At 33.2% G+C, this 22,743-nt stretch overlaps 3 protein-coding genes across 4 annotated transcripts; all 3 read left to right on the top strand.

Annotated features, from left to right (window-relative positions):
- The first annotated feature begins 1,647 nt into the window (after positions 1–1,647).
- LOC130820425 (2-methylene-furan-3-one reductase) lies at positions 1,648–6,249 on the top strand. The gene is made up of 4 exons (XM_057685788.1): positions 1,648–2,211; positions 3,422–3,745; positions 5,621–5,780; positions 5,858–6,249. Exons 1-4 carry the CDS (start codon positions 1,804–1,806, stop codon positions 6,121–6,123), a joined length of 1,158 nt encoding a protein of 385 aa, XP_057541771.1. The 5' UTR covers positions 1,648–1,803; the 3' UTR covers positions 6,124–6,249.
- Positions 6,250–8,357: 2,108 nt separating this feature from the next.
- LOC130820423 (uncharacterized protein At4g28440-like) lies at positions 8,358–12,770 on the top strand. Its single transcript, XM_057685787.1, has 3 exons — positions 8,358–8,521; positions 9,624–9,844; positions 12,192–12,770. The coding sequence occupies exons 2-3, from the start codon at positions 9,631–9,633 to the stop codon at positions 12,383–12,385; spliced, it is 408 nt and encodes a 135-aa protein (XP_057541770.1). The 5' UTR covers positions 8,358–8,521; positions 9,624–9,630; the 3' UTR covers positions 12,386–12,770.
- Positions 12,771–17,139: 4,369 nt separating this feature from the next.
- On the top strand, positions 17,140–20,605 carry LOC130820422 (uncharacterized). 2 transcript variants are annotated; one of them, XR_009045197.1, is made up of 3 exons: positions 17,140–17,442; positions 18,599–20,372; positions 20,465–20,605. XR_009045197.1 is itself a non-coding variant. In XM_057685786.1 (2 exons), exon 2 carries the CDS (start codon positions 18,792–18,794, stop codon positions 19,239–19,241), a length of 450 nt encoding a protein of 149 aa, XP_057541769.1. In that variant the 5' UTR covers positions 17,140–17,442; positions 18,599–18,791; the 3' UTR covers positions 19,242–20,605. The 2 variants fall into 2 exon arrangements, 1 of the variants encoding a protein (XP_057541769.1); XM_057685786.1 differs by having other exon boundaries at positions 18,599–20,605.
- The last annotated feature ends 2,138 nt before the right edge of the window (positions 20,606–22,743 follow it).

Here is a 22,743-nt window from a genome sequence, read left to right as displayed (position 1 = left end):
ATTATTGGCATAAGATCTTCGGGGAGGCTACTCTTGCCAGTCTCATTCCGCGGCATTATGACGGGGCTGGTGGGATGGCTAGATCCCGTGAGTTGCGCTTTCTTCCTTTCTTCCCTCCTTTTGTCCACCAATGATTGAACACTTTCGAACGCCTTCTGCTTCTTGTTTTCCAGGTAAGTACGGGCATCTCGAGAGGCGGTTTTGGATTCCCCATTTTGGGATTCGCTTCTGTTGAGGCTTGTATGTGTCCTCGATCTCTCCCTTCTTTTCTTATTTCTTCTGCTGGAACGTGACATTCCCGAGTTCCTATCATGAGATTCATGGGATTTCGGTATCTCGTTATGGGGTTTGATTCGTTCCTGCAGATTCTTTATTTGCTCCGCCATGTCTTCCAATACTCGTTGCTGAGCAGGGTTATTATTTATGATGGCGCGGAGTTGTTCGGAGAAGGCGGCAGTGAGGTTGCGTGCTAGCATGTCCAGATCACGACGAGTCACGGCTTGATTATTAGCGTGACCTGCGGAAGTGTCTGTATCTGTGCTATGCACGGTTGCGGTTTGTGTTGGATTTCTCTGAGGAGCCATGACTTTTTATTCAATATCCCCACAGACGGCGCCAAACTGTTTCGGTAATGAAATGAGGAAGTGGAAGACACTTAAGATACCATAAGTGGAAGTGTTATCGGGAGCAGCGATTCGTAGGAGGATGCAACCTGAATTCCTGAGACACAACATGTTAGCCTTGTCCGGGGGGTGATTTCCCGGAAAACCCCTCCGACGCTCAAGTCAGAACGTAAATTGGAAATTAATGAATGAATGATTGTAGAATGAATGCAAAATGAAATGTCGGGATTGAGATTGCTAAGTGTTTGGGTAGGCTAAGGAAGTAATGTAAGCAAGGATACTAGGAAAGCTATATTTTTTAGATGATCCTCCCTCCTTGATGGTGCCCTTATTTATAATGGTGAGGAAGGGAAGTTGTATCTGAGAAGAAGTGAACTATCATGGGAGTAGTGGGAGTAATGGGAGGTGGACTGGTCATGGGAAGAATGGACAGTTATTCTTCTTGAAACAAGGAGAGCCATTCATTGTGGGAAAGTGGAGAGTTAGGGTTTTTTAGAGGTAACTGGCCCATGGGCCATTCAAGGAAAATGGTAATTCCAGAAAAAGCCCATTGACCGAAAGTCAAGGTCAACTGAAAAGGTCAAAGGGTATTTTAGTAATATGATGCTAATAATTTAAAATACATAAGTAAATTAGATAAATGATACCATGACAATTTTCAAGTTATAATTTATTAATTTTTAACAATTATGACCGAAAAAGGTGTTTTAGCCCTTTATTATAAGAATAATTAATTTGTAATTATAAATTTTTTTGCATTTTAGGTATTTTGTAGCATAACAATAAACAATAATGGATATTTAGCAAAATAGTTTATTAAGAAATTTTAGCTTATTTAGATACAAATTGCTCATAGCAGTGAGTTTAAAATCAATTGGTCAAACCAATAAATAAAATTAGCTAGTCAAATCAACCACTATAATCACTTATGACTATTAGTGTTAAGCCATTTGTCAAACACATCAATATTAATTTATAAATTTATGACCGAACTCATTTGACACAACCTTGACTAGCTAGAATTGTGTTTGTATTGCCATACAAGTGTCACAACTCTATCCAAAAGACAAAACATGCCCTATCATTAAGAGAAAAAACAGTCCCAATTCACCAACAATAACCACAAAAACAGATAAAATTACAAATCATTCAATACTCACTACCTCAGTCTACTACTACAATGGAAGCCATTCTTACCACCAAAATCCCACTTCCTCTTTCTTCATCATCATCTTCCAATACATCTTCTCTAATTTCTCTATCTTCCCTCTCAATTCTAAGCAAACCCATCAGAAAGCTGACTTATCAAAGTAATTACAAGAACACCCAGATTTGGCCTTCTTTTAGAATAAGAGCAATGTCCCAAACTGCTCCTATTTCTGTAGAAGCTTCTAGTATTCCTACAGAAATGAAAGCATGGATATATGAAGAATATGGAGGTGTTGAAGTTCTTAAATTGGGTTCTAATGTAAAAGTGCCTGAATTGAAGGATGATCAAGTCTTGATTAAAGTGGTTGCTGCTGCTTTAAATCCTGTTGATTTTAAGAGAAGGCTTGGCAAGTTTAAGGCTACTGATTCTCCTCTTCCTGTAATCTCACTCTCTCTAACTTTAACTAACTTTTTACTTGTAGGGTCGTTTGGTTATTAGTATTAAACGGGTGTTGTTAGACTATATAATATATTCAAAGATCTTAACTATCAACTTAAATTTTTTATTAAGTTGGTATTTCGATATGGTATCAGAGATGGTTGAGTTGCCGTGATATGTTATATATTTTGATAGTACTTATAAAATGTGTATCCATGGACCGCAGTAGTGAAATTGTCACCTTGTAACATGTCTTTTTTGATAATATTTTCGTTACCACCTAATTTTTTTTACAAGTGATATAAAATGTGAATAAAAAGAATGATTAGAGTAGGATATTGGATAAGATAACCATTAAAAATTAATGTACATTTTCATTTATCATCATTATTATTACTATTATTTAATATCGACAACTAAATCGGGTGTTATTACTTGTGGGATTTGTTATTATATGTTTGCATGAAATTAGTTGTACAATTTCAATTATATATCCTCAAAATTTTATGTTATAGAAGTAATTGATAGAATAGATTATTACTTTTCAAATCAGTTCAAAATGTATATTTATTTGGTGTTTGCTGTTTGTGTGTGGTATTATATGAGAACTTTTAGTTATTAGTGACATAAGGAAGTTGTGACTTAAGTTTTGATAAATTGAATAAGATTGTGTGCATTGTTAATGCATATACAAGTATTTGAAAGAGAGTAGGTCATAAGACTAACCAAGTAAAATTAAATACTCCTTATTCTCATGTTCATTCTCTCCTATGAGATCACTATCGCGAAATAACTTACATGTGATCTCACATCGAAAAATCAGAGAAATATTGACTAATATATAAACTTAATGGGCTACTCCTACTAACACTAATTGGTTTTAGTATGGAACCTCATCGAGCTTAATCAATTTTTCTCTTATGTGTGTTATGTGTACAAGCCCAAATTTATCAATCATATGTGGGTATTATATATTATGTGTACTTGTTATTGAGCCTTATTTTTTAAATCGGGTCAAATCGGATTTGGTTACAAGGTCAACTGAATTTGGAATTATTGGGTGTGTTTGTAACATAAGTTTGCAGTTGGATCATAGAAAATTTAATACTCTATCGAAGGAGTGGTTTCGTTGTCTTTGTTACACTTATGTTTTTTAGTCATATAATTGTGATTAATTATGAATCTTACAAAGAGTGGAATTTTAGTGCAGACTGTACCAGGCTATGATGTGGCTGGTGTAGTTGTAAAGGTTGGTAGTCAAGTGAGCGAGTTCAAAGTAGGGGATGAAATTTATGGAGACATCCACGAGAAAGCGCTTGACGGCCCCAAGCAATTCGGGTCATTAGCCGAATATACTGCTGTGGAGGAAAAATTGTTGGCACTCAAGCCTAAAAGTCTTGACTTTGCACAAGCTGCTGCTCTCCCTTTAGCTATTGAGACTGCTTATGAAGGTCTAGAAAGGGCCGGCTTCTCTGCTGGAAAATCAATCCTTGTTTTGGGTGGTGCTGGTGGCGTTGGAACCCTCGTAATCCAGGTATGCTACTATCGTCCCTATAACTTGTTTCGTTTCATCTATGTCGCTCGATTCTATATTTCACCTCAAGTGCCTGTACCAGATCCTCAAACTCCATCATTTAGGTCATTCTTTGACAACACTTGTTAAACAAAGTCACCAATCACTTCTCTTTTATCAATGCATAAATTAGTTAAAAATTTATAATAAAGGTGGTAAAATTCTACTCCTATCACCCTCCCTATTAAGCTAAGTGTAAAAGTTTTAATTACTTGTCAACCTTTGTTGAATTTTTGAGAGCAACATTTTAGAATGAGTTATTGTAAGAATAAAAGTGAGCTACTACAATATAGTAGTAGTATATATATTATAATCTTATATGTTTCTAGTGATATTATTATTACTTTAAGCATTAATTGATCAATACCACTCTAAATTTTATTGTCCACATTATTATTTTGCTATTCCTTCAACATAAATATACCTCGGAATTCTCTATAACACTTGTCCAAGTAACATAGTGCGCGTACCAAAAGTTTAAGCTATAGTTAGAGGTAGAGATGTTCATTCGGGTGATCGGGTCGGTTTCGGACGAGTGTCATTTGATTCGGTTGTATTTTGGATCGGTTATTTTTCAGCTGTGTGTTAACACGGGCACATTCGGGTCGAGTTGGTTAGTCACGGTTCGGTTGGAGATCGATTATTCAACCTATCGGGTTAGCATCGGTTCGGTGTCGGTTGAAGTTCGTGTCGAGTGTCAATCGGTCTCAGGTTGTCATCGGTTATTAATTGGTTCGGTTTTGTTGGGTACAGATCGGGTTCGGGTTTTTTTTTTAAACAGAATTCGGCTACGTATTATTAATTACTATTGATCGAATCAATATCAGTCATTTTTTAGTTGATGACAAGATTCCCTTTACTTAAAGCAAAATAGTTAAAATGTAAATCAATTAGTAATCATTATTACTTTGTTACTTTTACTTGTTTGACCGGAAATTAAAATTATAATGTTTTATCAATTTTCATCTAATTCTATTAAAAGTAGTTAAATAAACATTGACCATTGATTATTAACTCTAAACATATGAAACCATGTATTTATAAAATTTAATTTTATTAAAATACCTAACACTTTATTAGATTAACTAATAAGATGATTGAATATGAGTCTATCAAACTTCTATATTAAAAATTGGTTCAGGTTTACAGCAGTTCGATCTAAAATTCGTTCGGGTTAAGTCGGTTTTAGCCGGATAGAATTCGATTTCGAGCATGATTCGGGTCGGTCATTATTAGGTTCGGGTATTCTCGGTTAACGGTTATGTGTCGGTTACAAAAATCGGTTACAGCTCGGGTTCAACTTTCCCATTTTCGATTGTCAACCGGTTCGGGTACTGTCGGTTCGATAAACCTAAAAAAGGAACACATTTTCGAGTCGGTTTACTTTCGGTTTCAGTTCGGGTTTTTGAGTCGGGTCATTTTTGAACAGCTCTAATTAGAGGTGTTTATTCGGGTCATTTGGTAGATTTCGCGTTAAGTGCTTTGGGCCTGTTTAAAATCGGGTTTTGGTCCATATTATTTTTTAAATAATTGTAATCATTCTCGAAGTCGGGTCAAATTGAGTTCGATTATAAGGTTGGGTAAATTTTGGGTCATTTGGTCTATTTTTAACACCTTAGCTACTGATGAAAGTCCCAATATATGTTATATACTTTATCAAACCTTTTTACACGAGAAACTTTTGGGTTAGAAGTCTGGATACAAGCCATGCAACATATATCCTTCTCATACATAGTGCACAACCTGCTACTAGGAAACTATTTCATGGCTTGATATAATGTGTTTAGTTTCATTCCGTCTTTGATAAGGAAATGATTTGGTTTAATATTCGCCCAGCTAGCAAAACAAGTTTTTGGTGCGTCAAGAGTTGCAGCAACGGCTAGTACAGGAAAAGTTGATTTCTTGAAGAGCCTTGGCGTTGATTTGGCTATCGACTACACTAAGGAGAAGTTCGAGGACCTGCCAGAAAAGTTTGATGTTGTGTATGATGCAGTTGGTAAGATTGATCTATCGAATCATGTTCATTAAATTCAATCCATCATGTATTCATCCATTGTTTTCGATGAACAACAGGTGAAGGCGAAAGGAACGTAAAGGCGGTGAAAGAAGGGGGAAGCGTAGTGGTCTTAACAGGTGCAGTGACACCACCAGGTTTCAGATTTGTAGTGACTTCCAATGGAGAAGTACTGAAGAAGCTGAACCCATATCTCGAGAGTGGAAAAGTGAAGGCCGTTGTCGATCCTAAGGGACCGTTCTCATTCGATAAGGTTGATGAGGCCTTCTCGTACCTTGAAACAAATCGCGCTACTGGGAAAGTAGTCATCCACCCCATTCCCTGAGTTTAAACTGCTAAGCTCTAACAATATTCGAACTTAGCTGATGAGGCAAATTTTGTTGAGCAATCGAACAGTGAACTATGTTGATTATATAGTCAATGATAATTCAAATTTTGTTTCTTTTGTTCATTTGCCTTTTCAGATCTTTATTTTAGCTTTTATGAATGAAATATACCTGGCGGTTGGCAGGATGATGATGAGAATGATAATGATGATGATTGAGATTAGTATCAAATTTAGGAACTAAAGACATGGAAAAGATCCTTTAACCTTAAACATCCCAAAAATAAGTAAGTCGTAAGCCAAAAGGTTCAACACTTAAACTAGGTCTAATATAACGATTCTCGACACCTCTAAAAATAAGACAATGGATGCGTTTAACTTATACCTCTTTGGTTGACTTTTGATTTTTAATTTTTTGGATGGTCAAATAGCTCAAAAGTTTGGTAAATAATCTAAGTTAACTTTTTAGCCAAAACCAAAATCTACTATGAGCAACTTCGTTTGCTTTTGACTTTTTTAATTCGAATTTTCTCTAATAAATTATTACTAGCCAATAACATATTTTCATACTGGTTGATTTAAACACTGACTTAACAATTAGCAAATTACTTATTTTTTCAAACAGATCAAACTAGCCAACAACTTTTTGAGAGCACTATTAAATGAATCTTAAAGACAAAGTGGCAGAGCATATTATTCAAAGAAATAAAGTATACTGCAAATATAAAATTATAAGACCAAGACAATTAGGATAAAGGCATCACTTAATAATAAGAAAGTCAATGACCCAATCTACCAACTGCCACTTCCTACCCTTATTCACGTCGTCCCTGCTGGCAGTCCAATTAGGAAGTGGATTTGGAGAGTCCACTTGGGCAATTAAGGAATAATAATCGATTCACAGATTCTTGTGAAAGACGGTCTTTTTGAGAGACCATCTCTAATTAGGCCCCACTCATTATATATTTATTTAAAATATTGTACGTAGGCATTAAGAATGATGTAAGTAGACATTTAAAATATTGAAAATAGACATTAAAAGTACGGTAAAAGTATTAAGGATAATGTAAGTAGGCATCAAGAATACGGTAAGTAGACATTAATTTTTAATGGGTTAGGCTTGAAATACGTCTTTCAATGTGACGATCTCTCAAAAGACTAGGTGTCATTAATTAGCCACTCTTGTTACATGATTTCATATGGTAATATTGCCCATATGGTAATATTCCAACATAAAATAAAAATTATATTTAATTTCTATAAAAAAATTTAAAAAATATTGAATGTTTCAAGTGAAAAATATTATGGCTACTCTATTTTTTGTATTTATCTAACTATTGATTTGAAGATCCCGTATTTAAAATTTTAGGTTCATCACTCATCATCATAAGTTATGATCTAAGTGCATAGGTGTGTCTGAGGGATCGATATGTAAGTGTTAAATGTTTAAGCAACATTCAATTGTCTAAATGCAAAAGTAAGAATCTTAGCTCACTTAAAATAAGCATGGGAATATATAATCCAAGTTGCTATTGAAATTGCCGAGTGATGAAAAATCTTATTTTATAATAATTGAAGTAGACGAATGAAACCTAAAAGAGGTGGATTGTATTATTAAGACCAATATTCGATTTTTCAGTTTATTCATTAGGGTTTTCTATATTCTTTCCATCAAACTATAGCTAGTATTACAATTTTTTTTTTCCTTTGCAATTATTGGTTTTTACTAAACAAATGTTATGTGCTAAGCAAGATCAACAATAAATATTATTTAAAATACACTGAAATATAAATTTAAAAACATTAAAATTACATTTGGAAACATGTATTTTATTTCAAATTACAGATTTCAATTATAAATTCATAATGATAAATTTGAGAATGAAAAAATTTGAAAAGTCAAAATTCTTATTGTTTAACCACTTTTATAACCATAGCAGATTTGACTCAAATTCAAATTTGAATATTTTTTATTTGCCAAACACTAAATTTAAATCAAATTCATATTTTCAAATGAAATTATTATTTTCAAACATAGTATAATAAAATTTAAAATATTTAAAATTTTACCATGTAAAATGTAAAATTCAAAATTATAGACTTTTTTTGTTCCAAAACTTATAAAGCAATTAACACAGATAAGATAATTTAAGATTTTAACCCCGACTATCTGTAAACTTTAGACTTTTGAAGTTTTTTCTTTTTGAAAAATAATTTTAAATTATTTTATTAGAAAAAATGTAAGACCTTGAACGAAGGGCATTGTAGGAATACCAAGAGAATTTTCCTTCCTACTAATAGCACAAATTCCCCCAAAGTACCGATGGTCGACGGCTACTTTTCAATATTTCATCGAATTCGTAACGCTTAATTCTTCGTAAACTTTCGCAAGATCAAGGTAAGTATTGAAATATCTGAATGCAATTATATTAGTTGTTCGTTTGTTGTGTTTATTTAATCTACCCCTTTTATTAATTTTGAATTTTGCATGTTTAGGGTTTTTTTGGTGTGTCAATTAATAATCAAAATTGTTTTTTTGTGAGATTTAATCAATAAATCGTCTTTTGGGCTTTGTTAAAAGAGTGAGAATTATGATTACCCTTTGACGTTTCCGAAATTGAGCTCTAGATATGGTTGTATCTTGTCTTGTTCCCGACTTAATCTCTAATTTGATAAAAAATAGGAAAAAAAAAAACCTAGCTGATTGATGCTGTATTTGTTTGTGATTGATTTGTCTTTTACATAATTGAATCTGCAAAGTCAATGTGATTTCAATTTTAGATTTGATCTGTTTTTTATTGGCTAAATTCAAAAAAAAAAAAGATAAATAATGGTTTGGGGTTTTTGATTTGGTGAAGTTATGTATCAGTTTTGTCGAGTTAAATATCTTTCATTTCATTTTACCCTAATTTTTGAATTACAACCTTAAAGTTTAAACATTTTCTGAATTAACAATTTTTTTTTTCAAATTACTAACAACTAAAGTATCATTATCTACAAAGTTCAGGAAAATCTCATTAAAGTGGTTGAAATTTAGGTTAAATGGTGGGATTCATGTTATTGGGCCTGGCGTAAATACTGTAGAAGTAGTAGTAACAATTACAACTTTAAGTTTTGAATGCATTAAATTTCAAAATAAATAGATGGAGGCATTAAAAATGAAACGACCCTAAGTAGAAATCTGTATGACAAAATTTATTTATACATGTATACATATGAAATTTCAAGATATGGATTATCTTTTCTTGGTTATATGCATTTTAGAGATTACGATAAAATAGGATTTTTGATTCATGAAATGTCTCCCTCGGTGTAATCGCGAATTATAAAAAAAATTATGGTCGGTTTTTGGATATTTGTGGGCAATTTTGAGTGAATTGTAAATTAATAAAGCAAATTAGGTGGCAAATTATGTCACATTGTTCTCGCTACCATAATTTTTGTTTTGTGATTGTTGCATCTTTAGTTTAAAAGTTATCTTCTTGGTTTGATTCATCAAGGTATTAAATGGCCGAAGCAAAGAGGAAGCCAGTTTTTACCAAAGTTGGGGAGCTACGACCTGGTACCAGTGGCCACAATGTCACTGTCAACGTTGTTGATTCAAAGTTGGTTATGCAGAGAGGGAGGAATGATGGACCTCAAGTGCGCCAAATGAAAATTGCAGAATGTTTGGTCGGAGATGAGACCGGAATGATCATCTTTACAGCCAGAAACGATCAAGGTAATGTTTTTATAGATTTGAAGTTTGTTGAGCTTCTTTTGGTGTACTTGTTCAGTCTTGTCTATTGTATTCAACTTCCTTAAGTGTATTGCTAGCTAAACTGTGGATGTATTATTTGAAGTTTTCTTGTTTGTCTCCGAACTTTTTCATACCTTGCGCTCTTCTGATTTTATAGTTAGTAGGTTTAAATGCTTTCCTCCTTGAGCACTTTTATTTAGTTTAAGGGGTCTACTTCCATAATACTTCACAACCTCCGTTTTTTTTACTTGCACCAAAGCAAGTTTTGTTCTGTTCATCATTCTATAGCATTTTACATAATGCGGCTATTATACGAGAAAAAAAAAATAGACATTAGATTTTTTTTTTATTATTCGTCTCGTCACATATTTTCATAAATCATATTTTTATAATTTTTAAGATGTGTATAACTCTAGATAAAACAATACGACAAACGCATTCAACTGCGTAAAAAGGTGTTTAGCTAGAAGTAAAAAAAAAAACAGAGGAAGTATTATACGGAATTTTCTCTTGTCTTAAATGTTGATTTTTGATATATCTTGATTTTTTTCCAAATGTCACCCTCCAATAAGGTATAAAAAAGTCAACGTCTGTGCCTTTTTATCTGCCTGCTTTCATATATTTTGCGAGATAAAGAACATGTCAATTACAGATTATTGGATTGATTACTCTTATTGGTTGAAAAATTTTCGCTTGATTTGATGTATAGAATTACTTATCAAATCCTTCTATGATTATGCACCCTAATGAGGCTTATTTGTGAATTTGAAAGAAAAGTATAGGGGATGGGAATGGGAGGCTGAAGAATGATCTTTTGTCCCTTATTTTGGATAATATTTGGGTTGTCTGGAAGTCTTGAATCGTAAATTATCAAGGATGGATTAATATGAAAGACTTTAACTTTATAATCTTATATCTTAAATGTCATGATCATTTTCAACACTTGGTACAATACCCTTACAATTAAGAACATCTCATGCATTCACTCTATGTCAAAGCTGATGCATTGCGAATTGTGTTCCAAGCCGCTAAAATGCATGCAGAAACATTTGAGTCATGAGGCGAGGCAAGACCGCCTAAATCGTATTTCTTTCCAAATCTTTTTGTTGTAAAGATGATTGACCTTCTAAATTTTTGCTAACCCTCTATACCGAATCCGTACGCTGTAGAAATGATGCATAATGGAGCCTCCCATCTCTATCCTGCAAATGCTTTCAAAATTAACAATAACCGTTCTTTTATGTAATTCTTTTTTCCTTCTCCTCTTCTGTCGAAGTTCCCCACATACTTGGTTGTGTCTGTTCCATTGGTTGTCTTTCTTTGACATGCTCAATGAGAACTTTTAATTTATATCATGATCGTATCCATACATCATAAATTTTTGTCATGTTCACTCCTAAACCCAATCAAACATAAAAAAAAAAAGTAAAAATCTGCATTTGTAACAAATTATGCTGATGGAGATCATACCACTAGTTTACTATCATTGAGAAATTGGGTGGATGGGTTATAAAGATTCTTGTTAATGACATTAGTATCAGTGTTTATTCAGGTGGTTAAAGATGCCCCTCCTAATTGCAAGCTAGGGAGGTTGGATGGTGTAGCTTTACGGCTGTGACAATATACTGACTGTTTCAAATTGACTGTTGATATCTAAAAGCAGGAAATAATGACATTAAATGATTTGCTTTAATCCCATATGGCCATATCCAAAGCCAACTACTGCGGAATCTCTTGGATTGGAATTGGTTTAAACTTCTCTTTTAATCCTTGATAAATGTTCGAAAAGAAGTATCATACATCTGATTTTATCTTCTAATATAAATGGTAATTACACTTTAAGATTGTTTCTTCAAGATGCTCCTCGTTGTTTTAGCAACGCAGGAAAATCTGATGGCTTGTGTAATGTAATAATTAGTTCATCACTAAGTTTAGTAGAGAAATAATCGTACTTCGGTGTTTGGGGGTCCTTATCTGGTATTTTCGTCTTTGTATGTTAAGGTATTCTAAATTTGGTTAACTTTTTTGTCACCTCTTGGGAGAATGTGCTTTGTATGGAATTTTTGCTGATCATTTATAATTTAAAGCGTTATATCCGAAGAAATCCTATTGTATTGATTAGTGAATGAGGAGGCTGCTTCTCCAACCTCACGTACATGTTTGAATGCTTAGATTTTCCCCCAAATGTTACATTGATTTGTACCGCTTGTCTTCTAAAATTTTCGTTTAGTGGCACCTGAATCAAGATCCTTGTACCCAATAAATTTCTTGTTGCTAAAATTTCCTTTGTTTTGTTGAGTTGATGACGATCAAATGTGTTTTCTTTTAGTGGACAAGATGCAAGCCGGTGCCACAGTAACCCTGCGCAACGCAAAGATCGACATGTTCAAGGGTTCCATGAGGCTTGCAGTGGACAAGTGGGGACTCGTTGAAGTCGCAGCAGAGCCTGCAAATTTCACTGTCAAGGAAGATAACAACCTGTCACTTATCGAGTATGAACTTGTGACTGTTGTCGACGGATGAAACGGCAGTTGAAGCAACTTAATTAAAATCCTCCAAAAAGTTAGAACCTGATGAAATAAATGAAGAATCAAACAAAAAACGTGAAGTTTATGTAATTGTCTCCTGGGCATATAGTCTTCCAATCTGCTCGTGAAACTCTTCCTTCCTTGAGGCTTCAAATTACTACTAAAAGGCGAACCATTCGGCTGCATGTGAAGGCAGCTTGATGGATTTTGTACCCTTAAAGATGGTATTGTGCTGCTGCTGGCTGTTAGAAACTTGGTTTGTTCTTCTAATTCTCTTATTTACTTAATAGTATTGAAACACAAAACTTGGTTTTATCTCAAATATAATTTGCGTGAAATATAATATGAACACAATGCTCTAAATATCCTTTCTCATGTAATCACTAGCCTTTTTATTTGATGCTCTTCTGTCTCGCTGGAATAGTATCATTTGTTTGTGCGGTGAAATTTAAGGGGGGTATGCGGAGTAGTATTTCTCTGTGTTGTAATAAATGCTAGAAGTAATGAAGAGAGGGTAAAAAATGGTGGGCCATAGGCCAAAAACATGATAATAATGGGAATTTGGGAAGTGAGGAATGATATAGTGTAAAAGTGGTAATTTGGTGGGTTATAGCTAAAAGTAGAAATGATGCACTCATGCAAAATGAGATGGACGGATCAAAATGACAAATGAGGCGATAAGTAATGATCCTATCTAAGATTGTTGTTTAGGATTATTGACCGTAGATCTAAATTGATTAGTAGTTGATTAAATAGCAAATTATGAGAATTTTAGTGATGTGCTGAAAATTATCAAATTGAAAACAGTTGAATTAAATTTGTTCATTAATTGCTCTTAATTTTTATTATATTTTTAATATATAAAATGTAGTTAAGTAATCTTGTTTGATTCGTAAATTTTGTTAATATTAATATTAGCTTTGTATAATTTTTAACAAAGCAATAACATTAAGAGTTAAATTAATATATTGGTAACCGTATTTCGTTAATGAGACATATAAAAGGAATAGTTGGGAATACTTGTTATTTCAGTTAGGAATACATGAATTAAAATTAAGGTGTCCATCATTAAAAAGGTATTTACACTACACATGTAAACACACTTTAGAAGCGTTGTTATTTTGGTGCTTGTTTGCCCACCAGATGACAGCCCTCCATTAATGGGGAAAGATAGGAATGGAAAAAAGGATATTTTATTAGACTTTTTAAGGTCCATTTGTAGGATGCTATTTTATTTTCTTTCATAATAATGGTGGTTCTAACATGTACACAGTGAATAATTGAATATTTTTTAAAATTTGGATACTTTATCAGCTATTTTTCTAAGCGGCTGGATTTTATGAGACGACATTAAAATAATAACCTTATATTTTCGTTTTTTTTTTTTTTAACTAGACTATTATGCATATCACGATAAAACTTTATTCTTGTACGTGATAACACTAAGATAAAAAAACAAAAAATGTAATAATCTTGTACTTTAGCATAGTTTAATGAACTTCTTGAGACAAAACCAACTAATTAAACACTAAATAGACAAAATGAGTGCTCCAACTAATCTGGAACAATGAAATATATGTATGATGGGCTGGTTCCACTTCTACATGATTGTTACTAATTTCTTTTTTTTTTTCTTTTTTTTTTTTGAAAGGACATGATTGTTATTAATTATTAGTAATTGAAAGGCATTTAAATAACATATGACTCCATGATAGACATGAATTTGGTGTCGTGCTAGCCGGTTATAAGTTATATATATGTAGGGGCGAACTCAGCTTGAAACATATGCAACCCCACAAAATTAAAATATGGAAGTATAAGGTGTCGAACCTAGAACGAATATGAATGCAAACAGCAACATTACCACCAAGTCACATTTACTTTCTGTGATAAATTCTATATCCCTTAGTATATAATTTAATTATGCGTTTTTTCAATGCCCCAGCTTCTGTTTTTCCAATTGTTCTAAATTGCAATAATTGAATAACATCAAAATTCTTCAAATGTACATTAACCTTGTTTGAGTATAATTATCATTAATATACAATCTCAATTAAACTTTAGTAAGATTTTGGTTTAAGTATTATAAATAAATTGAATTTGTTTTTATTTTTAATTTATTCTCTCATTTTTATATATATATTACTTATTATTAAATTTTATTGTGGGAATTCCCATGAATATTTCTCGTGAGAATTTCTTTAAGAAACGAAATGAGTATTTAATAATTTTTATAAGAAAAATTTCCTAGAATAATCACCTTTTTCATTATTTTCCTACAATAATCTCATCTTTTGATTAACCATGAATAATCTCAACTTTAGGGGATAATTTGCCTAGAGTATGGTTGAGTAACCCGATGACCTGCTATTATACGTAATTCACCAAAAAAAGTAAACTAAAAATTAGTGTAAAATTAGAGAAAAATTTTGAAAATTTACATTTATGAATAATTAAAAAAAATCAGAATTTTTTACAAAAATTTTTAACATTTTTCGACAATTTATTTTATTTTATCTTTTTTTTAAAAATTAAACATGCTATAACAAGTCATCCGGTTACCTGGTTTACTCTAGGCAAATACCTTCCAAAGTTGTGATTATTCATGGTTAATCAATAGGTGAGATTATTGTAGAAAAATCATAAAAAGATTAAATTATTCTAGGTAATTTTTTCCATTTTTATTTACCATTACATATTTTATTGATTTTTTTTTATCGAATTTGATTCGGTGAATTAAAAAAAGCTAATAAAAAATTTAAATGTTGTCTTATTTTAATATCTAGGTACGTCACTGTGTATATCGGCTCGGCCCATGTGGTAACAATTAAAGTCATAGTTATAGTTATCAATTCAGTATTCCGGTAAGTTAAGGTCCAAATGGAGGGAAAGTAGCGAACAAATCATTCCTTTGCACCGTTAAGGAAGGAACAAGGAAAAATACACGCAGTCAGTTTAGCCAAGGAGAGGACATAACATACCCGTGTGGCGGCAATTTATCGCTTATATACATTTTGCAAAGTTTAATCATCATTATTATCATCATACCCAGTGTATTCCGCTTATAGAAAACTATGATCAGCGTCTCGAGAGGAAAGAACGATGGCAGCTCATACCCATAGAAAAAAATGCGGTCAAAGAGTCCCTCAACTTGAAAAAGTTTTTTCTTCTAAAGTTTACTAATATTAATTTCACTACTCAGTCTTCACAACCAAACTATTGAAATCTTAAAAAGTGATCTCCAACTCCATCTTTTATGTATATGTTATAAATAATCCAATAAACCACTAATAGCTTTTTAACAGGAATAATATAACTTTTTTTTATTTCCTTATAATAAAATAATATTTGATTAATTATGAATAATACTAATTTAGAGGGTGTTTCTCTAAAATATCTCTAACATGTTAAAAATAAAATTATAGGAGATTATATGACAAAAAAGGGGAAATTAGCTAATAAACTTAAGTTGGTATTATTTTAGGAAAAAAATCCATGAATTAATATTATTAATGGTTAATCAAAAGTTAGTATTATTAAATGGAAATTAAATAAAGGTTGTAAAATATACAATAATTAATGGATTTTTTTAGTTCAAGAACTACAACTTTGATGAATCCATACAATGAAGCAGAAGGCTGATAAGGATGTAGTCTTAGACTCTAGTTGGGTGAATCTCATTAAAATTTGGGAGTTATTAAATTTCGCCATCCTTTTTATTTTATCGCTACCCTCCCTTCCCACGAAATTACGTATTTGCCCCTGAAGTTTAAAAAATTATAAAATTGCCACTCCTTACAAATTTCTTATTTATAATAATAATAATAATAATAATTAACTTTTTATATTCTTAAAAAAAATATAAATAAAATTAATAATAATAACAGTAATAATAATAATAATAATAATAATAATAATAATAATAATAATAATAATAATAATAATAATAATAATAATAAAATTAATAATTAAAAAAAAAAAAAATTGAGTCGCCCAGAATTGGGCGCCTGAACCATGGTTCAGCCGCCCAGAACCGGGCGACTGGACCCCGGTTCAGGCGCCCAATTTTGGGCGACTCAATTTTTTTTTTTTTTTTTTTTGCTTTTTGGAAAATAATAATAATAATAATACTAATACTAATAATAATAACTTAATAATGACTTGTACAGGTCTCGAACCTGTGACCTTTATGTTATTAGTACAACGCTCTAACCAACTGAGCTAATAGGCCACACTAATCTATAAGTTATTATTATTAGCATTAGTATTATTATTATTATTTTCCAAAAAGCAAAAAAAAAAAAAAAAAAAAAATGAGTCGCCCAAAATTGGGCGCCTGAACCGAGGTCCAGTCGCCCGGTTCTGGGCGGCTGAACCATGGTTCAGGCGCCCAATTCTGGGCGACTCAATTTATTTTTTTTTTTTTAATTATTAATTTTAATTTTATTATTATTATTATTATTATTATTATTATTATTATTATTATTATTATTATTATTATTATTATTATTATTATTATTATTACTGTTATTATTATTAATTTTATTTATATTTTTTTTAAGAATATAAAAAGTTAATTATTATTATTATTATTATTATTATTATTATTATTATTATAAATAAGAAATTTGAAATGAGTGGCAAAATTGTAATTTTTTAAAAATCAGGGACAAATTCGTAATTTCATTTGGAGGGGGGTGGCGATAAAATGAAAAGGGTGGCGAAATTTAAGGATCGGGTAAAATTTTTAGTGCTTTTTATTGATTTATTTATTACTTTGTATATATTTTTGGTCAACATTTTCATTTTTATTTTGGTTAGTATCTCATTATTTTTTTTTATTCTTAATTATACGTTCGTTTTCTCACGTTTCTAATTTGGTAGTTGGTCATTTTTTAATAGTTATGATAAATAATTGTGACATTTTCTTCAGGGCAGAACACCGAAAGAATTATTATTTATTATTGTCATAATCAGAACTCAGAAGCATATAGGACTAGTGACCCGTCAGACGTCAACGATCAACGCTCCTTCTCGCACATCAGTGAATTTGTGAGACCCGATTCTTATTTTTCGACATTCTTTTCATTTTATCGTCATTCTCTTAATGAAATTACGAATTTATCTCTGCATTTAAAAATTTTTAAATCTCTATAAAACACTTCAAACTCACTCAATAACACTTTTATTACTTCCAAAAACACAAAATCTACACATAAAATTAATTGGAGCCAAAGGTTTGGAATCGAAGTCATTAACAAAAACTCAAGGTAATTTCTTTTTTAATGTAATTCGAAATTTAAACAAAAAAAATTATACCAGTCCCACAAAAAGTGCGACTGTACCTAGGTCAAGTTGCACAAAAAGTGCGACTCCACCTAGATACAGCTGCACTTTTTGTGCGACTGGTATTTAATTTTTTTTTCTTTTTAATTTCGAATTATAAAATTTATTTTGTTTAATTAATTTTATTTTAAGTTATTGTTATTTAATAATATATTAATTAAAATTTAGTTGTTAATTAATTTTAAATTTTTTAGTAATAATTAAAAAAAAATAAAAAAATAAATAAACAAATAATAATACCAGTCGCACAAAAATTGCGACTGTACCTAGGTTGAGTCGCCCAAAAAGTGCGACTCAACCTAGGTACAGTCGCACTTTTTGTGGACTGGTATTTAAATTTTAATTTTTTTTTTTTGATTTTCGAATTATAAAATTTCTTTTGTTTAATTAATTTATTTTTTAAGTTTTTGTTATTTAATAATGGTTGTAATAAATTATTTTATTTTAATATATTATTATATTATGATAATGTTATTATAATAATTAGTTTTGAGTTTAAATAATTTGTTTAAATGTTTAATTATTTTTTAATATAATAATAATATATTAATTAAAATTTAGTTGCTAATTAATTTTTAATATAATAATTGTTAATAAAATTTTATTTTAGTTGTTAATTAAATTTTAGTTGTTTAATTATTTATTAATATAATAATTGTTTATTTGTTTATATGTGTGAATTATTTTAGTTGTTAATAATTTATATGATTGTAAGTGTTTATTAAATTTACTAAAATGTTTATTAAATTAATATTGTAAGTGTAATTAAAATGAATATAACTTAATGTATTTTTTTATGCTTTTAATTTTTTATTAATAGTTTATTAACATATGAAAATTGTTATAAATGGCTGGAAATCAGGAAAAGAAAAAGGCTTTTTTATAGGATTATTGAGCGGCAATAAAACTAGGCCTAGTTTACTGAGAGGGGGGTTACGGGTTCTGCAAGGCGAGCCAGGCAGGAACAGGCGGCCAGACATAGTCAGGCCTAACGTTCGAGTACCTTAGACCATGTGCGTAGTCGCTTTGAGCGCCAGACTAGCCTGCGTAGTAATATGGTCGGCTCAGGTGACGATGATACCGATTACGACGATTCTGTTAGTCAGGAAGAGTCTGTCGGTCACGATGAATCTTCCGGTCATCCTGTTGATTGGACGCTCGTCAGATGGCATACCAGTCAGTTTAGGACTAGAGGGCATAGCACGGCTGGCACTTCTGATCACGCAAGAGTCAGCCAGGTTGAGGATGCGGCTCCTGTTGACACCACTTTAATACCCAACTACGGTGGGCACGTAGCAAAGGTTATATTTGAGGGATCGGAACGCACGCCTCCGATTTTGGAATGTCGTCTTAGGAAGAGGATGTTGGATGCGATCATCAGACTTCCGGACATGTCTGATGAGCTGTACGGGTTGTTACCTGCCACTCCTCTAGGTCGTCTGCCGTATATGATGCACCAACACATTGATAGTGCTCTTATTACGGCATTTGTTGAGAGGTGGTAGCCTGATACCAACACCTTCCACATGCCATGGGGGAGATGACCATAATGTTGCACGACGTGCAACGCATGTTAGGAGTTGGCATTGACGGTTCAATTCTCGTTGAACCTGCTGATGGTGACTGGAAGCTTGGTCTTCTCGGTTTGTTTGGAAAGCCAATTTCGGAGCTGCGTAGGAAGGGGTACTTCACCAGCAGGAGCATTAATGTTGGTGAAATGTTGCAGCTATGCCACCGTTCTCAGTCTCTGGAGACTCAGGCTACTGCGTATTACATGGCCATAATGGGTTCCACGCTGCTGGTGGATAAGACTAGAGTCGGGATGCGATCTCACCCTATACTTGCTGTGACTGCTGATTAGGATGAGATTGCTTGGGGTGCAGTGACGCTGGCTAACATGTATCGCCAACTGGGTATGGCGACAAGGACTGGGTGCAAGACTATTGTTGGTTGTCTGACACTGTTGCAGACATGGATTTACGAGTACTTCCCATCCTTCCGCCCCCATCCTCGTCAAGCTGATATACCTAAAAAGACTAGGGCGGAGATGTGGTCCCCGCAGAAGCCAATCCGTGAGCTGAGCAGACTAAGAGACTGTAGGAGTATACTGGACTCCATGACTGAGACACATGTTTTGTACATGACCTCACACATCGTTTTACTAATTATTTTAATTTTATATTATGTTGTTTATGTTAATTTTCTTTGTAAGTAGGTGGAATGGACTCCGTACATGACTTCTCCTAGGGCTTTATTGAACGAGCACCCACGCACCGCTTATATCGGGGGTATCACATGTTTGATATCGTGGAGGTGTATTTGCCTGAGAGGACAGTCAGACAGCTTGGTTTTGCACAAGCTATTCCCCCCCTCCTCCGTTGAGACCTACCTAAGCCCTACGACCTGCACAGGGTTCCTATTCAGTGACATTCGCTTCTTCGTCTATGTACACGGAGATGTGGAGTAGGTTCCCTTATTGTGCCCGCGTTGGTGATCAGGCACTGCGTCGAGCATCGGTTCCATCAGAGGCTGTCCCTGAGTATATCGACTGATTTAGAGTGTCTTCCCACACATTTCTTATCCCTGGTGAAGGACCTACTGCTGCGTTTGGTGCAGCGGATAACAAAGTTGAATACGTTAGTGTTTCTGTTTATCTATTTCATTTTTATGTGTCATTATCGAAATTGTTGTCTAATTTTTTGATAATACAATTGTTTTGTTTGTAAAGTTTGCAACTGAATTTTCAACTCGACTCGCGCCATTGCTCAGGATGCCAGCTGTTGTTCATATGACGCCACGGGAAAGACAGGCTGCTGATATGTATTTGGATGAACTTAGAAATTTGTTTGCCGAATGGCAAGCGTTTAGAGGGCACAACCCATAATAGACATTTATGTTTGTATTGATGAAGAATTTGTATTACTACGCGTTGCGTTTGATTCACTAACATATTTGTTCACTAACATAATTATGGAATGAATAATATAAATACAATTACTACAATGAATACAATTAATAAAATGAAAACACTAAGTACAATCAGTATAATAAACACAATCAACACAATAACTACACAACATTGTACTATGGAGTATCTAAATTGACTGCATCTTCGGCGGTGTTATTTTGTTGTGGTCGTTGTACGCCGCACAGTCTATTCCAAAGTGATATCCTATTGCAATACTGTCTCTCTAAATCTCTACATGAATTGTTTGCTGCTGCTCTCCAATTTTGCTGGACTGGCGGCAGTGGAGTTGAATCATCGTTCATTAAAAGCTGAACATAATGATTCCCGTTCACCCAAAGAATATGTACAAGTTTATTAACGCCATGCATTCCCCCTATTCTCCTTAACGGAAGCACTAAACAATTATACATTGGATTACCATCGGCAGAGCCATAATACGCAATTGCAATGTTGAGAAACGTTGCTACTGAATACGATGCTGTCATTTCCATCCAGTGACTATACGGGGTAGGTCCTTTGCTATGGGCACCAATTCTATACATAGCATCGTCCACCAAATCTGCTGATAGATACACACGTGCATATTGATCTCTATGCGTTTCCATTTTCAAACTCATTGCACGTCGTAAAAGAGGCCATGCCTCCTCGCCCCCTAACTCTATGACGGCAATAGCTCTAAAGCCACATTTACCGTCACCTATAACATCAATCCAATCAAACAGGTACAGTGGAAGAATATACGGAATGTGATTTGGCCACGGAAAAAGCGAAAAATCACGACCTGCTGAATTATCTGAAAAAATAACAGTATATTAATATCATTCAATTGATCTAAAACATATATGATTATAGGAAAGGAAATACGGGTACCAGATAAGTTGAAACTAAAGTTACTTCCAATTGACGATTGGTTTGATCGATTGCTAGATCTACCACTAGATCTCCCGCGTGATGAAGATCTGGATCCTGTACTCGAACGCACTTTTATTTCTTCTGAGGGTTCTGCTTGTCGTAGGTCTTCCCTTCTTCGGTGGACTTGCTTGTGGCTCAGGTATATTAGTATCATCAGGGTGTAGCTCATGTTCAAGTACCTGAGACATGCGTCGTACAACTGCGGGGTCGACTTTTAAAACTTCATCACCGACGATTGAAAGTACTCTTTATCATCGGCGTTTGCGTGTCGTACCTCTTCGTTGGCGTCTTCTTTTGTCTCTAAGTACTTTAACGTTTTCCAAAATGGATGTATATCGTCCAAGTACAAAGCACCATGAGACTTGATTGATAAGTAACAGTAACACGTGTACGATAATCAGTGGGTTCTTTGAATGATATAACCGCATTTGTCAAAAACATAACTCTCCAAGTTTAACATCCGGTTTTGCTCCATCATCAATTGTTCCAAGGCAAATATGGAAACATGACGATACAACGGTTTCAAAAAATTAAGTCGTGACGTCCTTGAAATGGAATTCATAGATTCCTGCAGAGCTTGTCTTATCCTCGATTGCTGATTCGTTATCAGTGCGTGTGCCCTTTAAAAAAGAGGGTATCAAATGAGCTATTATCACTACCCAAGTAGTACTTGAAAGAAGAGTGTTGGCTTTCAACTTTACTGGTAGTCTGGTTACCCAAGTGCAAACAGTCATTCGTCCACGCACGCACAACTTTGTGAGGAATCCATGTTCCAGCCAAATATCGCACGACCCTCCTGTTCCTAGTCGACCAAGTAGACACAATCCCTTCCCACCTGTTTTCAAATTCAGGGATCGTCAGACTGTTAACCAAGGGGTTCCATTTTGTTTGCCTGAATATCTGCCCCTGTTGATTTCTCTTGCCGCCGCACAATTTGTCGATCATGTTCTCCACGTCGTTGCCAATATGCCATACGCATAATAAATGTCGTACATCTGCATTAAACAGAAATTTAAAATTAATTGAGATATATATATATATATATATATATATATATATATATATATATGTATATATATATATATATATATATATATATATATATATATATATATATATATATATAT

Source organism: Amaranthus tricolor, chromosome 8 (assembly GCF_026212465.1).
Source record: "Amaranthus tricolor cultivar Red isolate AtriRed21 chromosome 8, ASM2621246v1, whole genome shotgun sequence".
NCBI classification, from domain to species: domain Eukaryota; kingdom Viridiplantae; phylum Streptophyta; class Magnoliopsida; order Caryophyllales; family Amaranthaceae; genus Amaranthus; species Amaranthus tricolor.
Note: the sequence above shows the minus strand (reverse complement) of the source record. Positions and strands in the feature narration are given on the sequence as shown.